Here is a 9,134-nt window from a genome sequence, read left to right as displayed (position 1 = left end):
CGAGATGGTTGGACAGTGTTCTCGAAGCTAGCAGCATGAGTTTGACCAAACTGCGGGAGGCAGTGGAAGACAGGAGTGCCTGGCGTGCTCTGGTCCATGGGGTCACGAAGAGTCGGACACCACTAAACGACTAAACAACATTTCCCTGTTGAAGGGGCTCGTTCTGTGATTCTACACCTCGCCCTGGCCAGAGCCGCTTCTCCGTCCTCGGTGCCACGGCGCCCCCTGGCGGAGCTGAGCGGCACCGCTCCCGTCCGCCCCCCCCCCCCCGCACTTCTCTCTCCCCCACAAGGGCACGTCCCCCTCTCGAAGGAGTCCCGCTCACAACTGCGGCGCCTGCCAAGAGGCAAACCCACCTCGGGCAGCAGCAGCAGCAGCAGCAGGCGAAAGCAAGCAAGCAAGCAGCCCGCCTCGGCGCTGGGAGAAGCGTGTGCTGGAAGAAGTACGGAGCGAGCAGCGCGCCAGCAGCAGCTCTCCGAAGCAGGACTTTGCCCGTCCGCATGGCCGGGGGAAGGAGGGGAAGCGGCGGCGGCGGCGGCGGCGCCTTGTGCTGGGCGCTCTGGCTGTGGCTGTGCCTGGGGAGCCCGCCGCCTGCGCGCGCCGCCCCGCGCCAGGAGGACACGCTCTACCTGTGGATCGACGCGCACCAAGCCCGCGTGCTCATAGGTAAGGCGCCCGGCGGGGGGAGCCCCGCGCCCACGCGGATGGGGGGGGGGACAGCCACGGGGACACCCCCCCCACGCAACAGTTTTGTGGCAACTGAAAAGACGTCAGGTTGTTGCTGCGGCTGGGGAAACCCAGCCAGACGGGCGGGATATAAATAATAAATTATTATTATTATTATTATTATTATTATTATTATTATTATTATTATTATTATTATTATTATTATCGCTGCTGCCGCTGCTGTTTGGCAATCGGGTTCATTAGCAGCACCAATAAAGTCATGGGGGTTTTCAATGTGGGGGGGGGAGTAAATGAGAGCCTGTGTGGGGGGGGTGGCAATAGGGTGCCAGGACGTGGTATGCGAGGAGGAGAGAAGGTGGTGGGTTTCAAGCCCCCTTGCGCAAAAAAAGTTTTTCCTGCGTTGCAGCGGGGTCAGGCTAGATGACCCAGTGGGGTCTCTTCCTACTCTCTCGTTCTGTGATCTCGCCATAAATACCCCCCAGTATGGAAGCTGCAAAAGTCTGCTTGATCGGATGCCGGTTTCATCCATTCACATGGACGCCAAACGCAGGAATGGACGTAGCCGGGATTTATGTTGGGGGGTGGGGGTGGGACGGACGGACACCCACCTGCCACCATCCTCTGCGTGGCTCCGTCTAGCAGATTCAGAATGAATGGCCTCCACAACAGTTGTTCTGAATTACTTTCTTTTGACTGCAAGGGCTCAGGGAAAAAATTGCCCATCTCTTTCTGCAATTTCTGCTTTAAGCATTATTTTTATTTATTTCCTTGGTTTAGGGGAGTGCAGCCGCCGCCCCTGCCTGCCCCCTCCCCGCCACACCCCTGGTGCGGAGGCTGCAAGGAGGAGCGTTGGTCTTGCAGTTCCATCAGTGGAGCGTGAGACTCTTAATCCCAGGATTGTGGGTTCAAATCCAGCACTGGGCAAAAGATTCCTGCATTGCAGGGGGCTGGATTAGATGACCCTGGAGGTGGTTCCTTCCATCTCCACTATTCTGTGATCTCCCCATAAACACTCTCATATGGAAGCGTCGTAAGTCTGCCTAATTGGATGGCAGCTTCATCCGTTCACATTAAAGGTGGACATAGGTCTGTCCAGTGCCACTTGCCGTCCAAGTCTGTTTGCAGAGCGATCCTATGCTCAGTTTACTTGGAAGCAAGGCAGTGCTGGAATGATGAAGGAGAAAGTGAGTGGGGGAGCTTAATGAAACCTGTCAGTCCCCTCCTGATTAACCCGCCCCAGTGGCGTAGCGTGGGTTGTCAGCACCCGGGGCAAGGCAAGTAATTTGCGCTCCCTAACCCGGGGCAAGGGAAGTAATTTGCGCCCCCTAACCCGGGGCAAGGCAAGTAATTTGCGCCCCCTAACCCGGGGCAAGGCAAGTAATTTGCGCCCCCCCCCGCTGCACTGTCCCTCCCCCAGATAGTCGTTCGCTCTCTCTCCGCACCGCACCGCACCACACGCCTGGCACCCTCCCCTCCACAGTGGGTGGCGACCCGGCGGCTCGGATCGGATTCGCACAGCCAGCACTGCAGTGAGAGAGTGAGTGAGCCAGGTAGGGGCAGAGAGCTGCGAGTGGGAGCGCCCCCCCCAGATGTTGCGCCTGGTGCGGCCGGCCCCCCCTGCACCCCCACGCTACGCCACTGACCCGCCCACCTCCAAAATTTAGCCCAATCTGTCTCTCCTAAACAAAGTTCTGGAAACAAATAATAATACAATAATAATTTATTATTTATACCACACCCATCTGACTGAGTTTCCCCAGTGACTCTGGGCGGCTTCCAATCAAGTGTTAAAAACAATGCAGCGTTAGGTATTAAAAACTTCCCTGAACAGGGCTGCCTTCAGATGTCTTTTAAAGAGAAGATAGCTGCTTATTTTCTTCACATCTGAAGGGAGGGCGTTCCACAGGGCGGGCGCCACTACCGAGAAGGCCCTCTGTCTGGTTCTAAGGGGGCTAAATTGCCCTCTGCCCGTCTGGTAAAGGTACCCCTGCCCGTACGGGCCAGTCGTGTCCGACTCTAGGGTTGTGCGCCCATCTCACTTAAGAGGCCGGGGTCCAGCGCTGTCCGGAGACACTTCCGGGTCACGTGGCCAGCGTGACATCGCTGCTCTGGCGAGCCAGCGCAGCACACGGAAACGCTGTTTACCTTCCCGTTAGTAAGCGGTCCCTATTTATCTACTTGCCCCTGGGGGTGCTTTCGAACTGCTAGGTTGGCAGGCGCTGGGACCGAGCAACGGGAGCGCACCCCACCGCGGGGATTCGAACCGCCGACCATGCGATCGGCAAGTCCTAGGCGCTGAGGTGTTTTACCCACAGTGCCAGCCGCATCCCTTTCCACTGTATTAAGTGGGATTTACTCCCCCATAAATGTGCATAGGATGTTGACCTTCAATTTGAATGGATTAGCATTAAGGACTTGGCGGGGGGGGGGGGAGGAGAAGCAGCCCATGAGCTTGTGCCGAATTCTTTAAATGTTCCAGTTCTTATATGTGCCCTGGAAGGGAAAGGGCGGAAGAGGGATAAATCTCAGGGCCTCTTCATCTGTGCCACATTTTCTGCACGGTAAAGCACTTCTGTGCAGCTCCAGGAGAAACGGGGAGGGGGAGAGCAACTAGATCATGTGCGATGATTGCACGAGTGCATCTCCCCCCCCCCCACCGAAAGCAGCCCCATGCTTTCACAATCAAAGCCACATGTACGCATTGTCACGGTGCTCCCACTCACATGGACCTGTTGCAGAGTGTCAGTGTGCTGTGGCCAGTTGCGGCTTCCTTGCCTGTGTACACGAAGGTATGTGTGCATCTGTTGTTACGCATGGCGATCTGCATAAGGTTTGCCCCCTTTTCCCTCCAAAGAAGTGCTTTCCGTGCAGGAAATTTCAGAAGTGCCCCCCCCCCTCCCCACAGGAGTCTTGCCTGCCTGCCTGCGAAAGCTTCAGCGGAAAAAAAACATTTTGCTTTTCATCCTCCATTACGATTAATCTCCCACCTGTTTTGAGTTAATTGGTTTTGTTTTACAGGCTTTGAAGAGGATATTCTTATTGTTTCTGAGGGGAAGATGGCCCCCTTCACCCACGATTTCAGGAAAGCCCAACAAAGGATGCCTGCCATCCCGGTCAATATCCACTCTATGAATTTCACCTGGCAAGCAACTGGAAGGGTAGGTAGAATCTGGGATTGGGAAAAGTTGGCAAAGAGGAGCGCAACTTCTGACCGGTGAGGGGAGAAGAGCTGCATGTTTAACCGGAGCAAATATTTAGTTTATGAAAATATTCGCGGAAAATATTTCGGTGATGTGCCAAAAAGTCACTACAAAGTGGTTCCTTGAATCACCTGTCATAAGAAATATTAATAAATCACATCTATGACACGCACAAGTATACAGTGTTCTCTCTCTCTCTCTTCCTCTCCATTTTCTATGAAACTTTGTTCCTAAAGTGGAAAATAGCTCACAATCTCATTCAGAAATTATCAGGTGTATATGGAAAGGTGCTGAAAACATGACACACATGCACACAACTAGAATGTTTAGCAGGCAAAATACTCAGTGGCCCAGAGATTTGTAAGATAGATGATCTTATGCTTTATATAACACTCCATTCTTGACAGCATTTAACAATTACATTTGCCACTCATAAGGTGCTTTCCCAGCGCACAAGGCCCTTAATGTAAGTAATATTAATCATCTTTGCAAGTCGCCTGTAATAAATCAGGATGGGGGGCAGACCGCACAGCTTCAGGTAGAGGTGGCCAGTTAGGATAAACGCAACTGAAGTAGATGAGCTAATTATTTGACTTGTGAAGCCTATTGCTACCCACCATTACAGAGCTGAGCTTGGAGCTGAGAAAAAGTGCCTTGCTTAAAGCTATCTAGCCAGTGGCGTAGCGTGGGGGGTGCAGGGGGGCCTGGCCGCACCAGGCGCAACATCGGGGGGGGCGCGCTCGCACTCGCAGCTCTCTGCCCCTACCTGGCTCACTCACTCTCTCTCACTGCAGTGCTGGCTGTGCAAATCCGATCCGAGCCGCCGGGTCGCCGCCCACTGTGGAGGTGAGGGTGTCAGGCGTGCGGTACGGTGCGGAGAGAGAGTGAGGGACTATCTGGGGGGGGGGGACAGTGCAGCGGGGGGGGGCGCAAATTACTTGCCTTGCCCTGGGTTAGGGGGCGCAAATTACTTGCCTTGCCCCGGGTGCTGACAACCCACGCTACGCCACTGTATCTAGCGAGTGGCAGAAGCAAGCTTTGAAGCCCTTGCTGCTTCAGTCTCATACTGCACCAACCTACCCATGCATGTTTAATCATACAATCTTAGACCCGCATGGGTCATCTGGTCCAACCCCTTGCAATGCAGGAATCTCAGCTAAAGCATCCATAACAGATGGCCACCCAACCTCTGCTTAAAAGTCTTCAAGGCAAGAGGATCTATCACCACTAGTGGGAGTCTGTTCCACGAATCAAAAGCAAGCCCCACTGTCTTCAGTGGGGATTACCTGCAGGAAAAAGCACACATAGAATTGTGACCTTACTTGCTACGTTGCGCTAGCTCTTAGATTTCAGTGCTGTTACCTGTCCGCATGTGGCTTCAATATGGCACCCCTAGATAAAATGAAGACCTTCAACCTTTACTATGGGCTCAATATGTTTGTACCGAGGGAGGTACTATGAGACAACTACTCTGCCCAGGCAAATTTGCAAAGCACCGTTTGCAAATGATTGGGGCACTGGCATCTGTACACCCGGCAAACCTCATACCAGGAATGCCTGGTATGAACACGCACATGTGCAGTTTGACATCATGACAACATATGGTGAATCTGCATACAAGCCTTAAGGGCATTGGGGAAAATTCTGGGAACAGACACGTATTTTTCAGGTGGAATAAAAAAAGAAGAAATTGTCCAAACAATTAATAAGCACATTGTTTGTTTGTTGTTGTTGTTTAAATACTTTTTATTAAAGTAAGCACATTGTTTGCAATGGTTGGATCCATGTTAAGTTAAGTAACACTTCTGATCTATTGATATCAATGGGGGAAGCTAGTTGTGCTTAATGGAGGTCTCATTGTTTTAAAGTGCATCTAAAGCATGGCTAACATGCAGTATAATCTTATGCACATTTACTCAGAGGTAAGCCTCACTGTGTTCAGTGAGACCTTCTCTTTACTAAATGTGTTTAGGGTTGCAGCTTGGATCTGGAGGTAATTGAGAATCGGCTCAAGAAGCAGGATGTTATTTAAATGGGGTGCACATAAGATTGGCTGATCCTTTTTCTTTTCCCTTAATGAAGAAAGGCATTTATCTCCTTCCCTTTCAAGCACTCTCATGCTTTTATGATTCCTCTAAAGCAAATGAGCAACCATCTCAGTGAGCTTTCATGCATTCTGATATCACCATCCATTTCAACAGGGTGTGACATAATTCTCATAGTTCTTCTATAACGTTCTGCTCTAAGCTCCCTTTTTCATGTGGATCCCTTGCCAAATGTCCATCAAGTTAATTCGATGGATTCACATGTCAGTGGGCTTGGACACACAAGAGCATGAGATGAAGACTAGCTAGGTTGAGAAACAGCACGTTTATTTTGGGACTGCCTCGATCCATGTTCATTTATACGATATACGATATCTTTATTGTCATTTTCCCATGCAGAACAATGAAATTGAAAAACTACATAAAACATTCAAAAACCCCTAAAAACTCTGAAACCCCATTTTAAAATTCACTATACTATAGAGATTCCTTATGCTGCGTTTAGAACCAGAATTTTTTGTGAGCGTAGAAAAGCATGAGCCATTTCTGGCAATTTCAGATATTCGTTGCAGACGTAATTGCTCTCCCCGTCACCATCTTCCTTCTCCTTTGCCCTCTAGCGTTTTGTGCAACATGGAAGCCATGCCATGTTGAGCTGCTACCCCCTCCCCCCGCCATGCACACTGGGAAGCCATGTCCCTGCCATCTGTGCACATAGCATAAATGTCTGCAGGGAAGATATTTGCATGCACAGCTATCCATGCAAATGCCAGGAGAGGGTCTCTTAGCACACAGAGTGCCAGGAGTGAGGCCAAATGGCCTGCACATCCTACATTGAGGTAGCTCAGTTGGGTAGGGCATGGTGCTAATAACACCAAGGTTGCAGGTTCGAATCCCGTACGGAACAGCTACATTTTCCTGCATTGCAAGATGTTGGAGCTGATGATCCTCTGGCCCCTTCCGACGCTACAATTCTATAACTGGCAGCAGCTCTCCAGGGTGGCAGGCAGGAGTTCTTTCCAGCCTATCTCAAGATGCTGGGAACTGAATTCTACATGCCAAGCAGCTGTTCTCACCACTGCACTAAAGATGCTCCCCTCATCTTTGAATGAGACTGCTGTCTAGGATCATTGCTATCACACTTCAAAGTTTCCAACGGATGAGTATTTTTCTGCTTCATTTCCACAATCTGGTAAGGACCCTTAGAGGTCTGTTGAGAAGGAGCCCTACTTTGTGCTCTTTCTTTCTTTCACAACATTTAGTAAAGGTAAAGGGACCCCTGACCATTAGGTCCAGTCGTGGCCGACTCTGGGGTTGCGGCGCTCATCTCGCTTTATTGGCCAAGGGAGCCGGCGTACAGCTTCCAAGTCATGTGGCCAGCATGACTAAGCCGCTTCTGGCGAACCAGAGCAGCATACGGAAACGCCGTTTACCTTCCCGCCGGAGCGGTACCTATTTATCTACTTGCACTTTGACAAACTTTCAAACTGCTAGGTTGGCAGGAGCTTGGACTGAGCAACGGGAGCTCACCCCGTTGCGGGGATTCGAACTGCCAACCTTCTGATCGGCAAGTCCTAGGCTCTGTGGTTTAACCCACAGCGCCACCTGCATCCCATTTACATACCACTTAATTGCAATAAAACCTCCAAGCAGTCTGCAAAAATGTTTATGGGTTATCACTTGGGTCTCCCATGCCAACCCGATGCTCTCATGATTATAATTTCGGGACCAGTCCAAAATATTTTCTCTTTTCCCAAGCTCTTAAATGAGAGCAGTTAAATCTCCCTGCCTGTTTGAACGTTGCTATAATTTGTTGTGTTAGTTTGTAGGTTTTATTTTCTATTTTTATAAATAATTTTAAGTATATTTATATTATTTCAAAAATGCAGAAAATGTACAGGATCTCAGAGTGTAAACAGTAGAAACAGAAAAATGTACTCACATACATGAATACAGTAACTCTTTAAAAGTGAGAGTTTGGTAATGAAAAATAGAAAAAAATGTTGGGCACAGAGATCATGTGAGTTTGATCAGATTGATGCTAGCATAGAGAAATATGAAAAATAGTTGTGTAAAAGGCACAGGAAAGAAAAGACAAACGGTTGTAAATTGTCCTGAAATTTGTTGCTCCAGTAATTTACAATAAAGACTATTTCTTCAGTCAAATTGTTGTCTTGTGAATTTTATATGTTTCACCTGGCCATGAAGAAGAATGGGGGTTTTGTTAACGAAGCAGTTTCCCAAACTTTCTTTAACTATTCTCTGATACTTTGTAATATTGTCCATAGCTACTAATAGTTAAACATAACACAAAAGGTGCACCGGCTTGTGAAATTTTGGTTTTTAAATAACACAGAAGAGCCACTTTGAGATTGGGTATAAAATGGTAACTTGTAACCTCTTGTATAATAGTTGAAAAATTTTGCCCAAAAAATATGCGTGCAATCTGCCTTTGATGCTTGCCATCACCAGCATAAATCTGAGGCTGAGTGATACATTTTGCTTCGTTTACACAGAATGAGGTGCCACTGGTAGATATTTTAAAACAGTTTTCCTCTGGTTTGTCATTATTAATGCTGATGGGACATTATTGAGCAATCAATTCCGTTCTTGTTTTCACATAAAGCTTAGACTCTTTGAGTCTTTCCCCCATTTTTTCGGCAAAGATGTTTGCTTGTGATCCAATTCTTTTTGTCAGATAGAAAACCAAACATTTTATGGACCAGTCTTTTAGTATTAGGATTGATAATACAGTTCTTTAACACTGGCTTTTCATGAAGGTGGCTGCATTTAGTTATCAAATGTATAACAATGTGCCAAAATTGAAAGAGTACCGCTAACCTTCCAGCAGAATAACAAGATCATTGTGATTACATGACCATTGATAATCCACCTGTAGATTGATAAAATCATTTTTTGATGTGAAACTGAAAAAACATCTCATACATTGTGATGAGGTTTTTTTTATTCACGTCTTAAATATTACCAAGATAAGCAGTGATAATTCAGGACTTTAGTGCTGTTGACTATAGGCTTATGTATTGAACACTGTGGCTTAAACTATATTAGCTCTGAGAAGTTTTTCCTAAAATGCCACTGTCCTATTTTCCATTTTTATTAAGTTCAAAGGCAAATAACATTAAGAGACTGAGTAAGATTACAACGTTATTACAATGGAGACTGAATAAAAAGGCGTTGTTCG

General features: G+C 48.2%; 1 protein-coding gene across 1 annotated transcript in view; it reads left to right on the top strand.

Annotated features, from left to right (window-relative positions):
• Positions 1–308: 308 nt before the first annotated feature.
• Positions 309–9,134, top strand: part of WIF1 (WNT inhibitory factor 1) — a 47,061-nt gene continuing 38,235 nt past the window's right edge. Inside the window, exons 1-2 of the mRNA XM_083399982.1 lie at positions 309–666; positions 3,706–3,845. Of these exons, the coding sequence (XP_083256108.1) occupies positions 501–666; positions 3,706–3,845 (306 nt within the window). The 5' untranslated portion in view covers positions 309–500. The remainder of the gene's footprint in view (positions 667–3,705; positions 3,846–9,134) is intronic.

Source organism: Podarcis tiliguerta (assembly GCF_965153285.1).
Source record: "Podarcis tiliguerta genome assembly, chromosome: 10".
In the NCBI taxonomy this organism is placed as follows: domain Eukaryota; kingdom Metazoa; phylum Chordata; class Lepidosauria; order Squamata; family Lacertidae; genus Podarcis; species Podarcis tiliguerta.
Note: the sequence above shows the minus strand (reverse complement) of the source record. Positions and strands in the feature narration are given on the sequence as shown.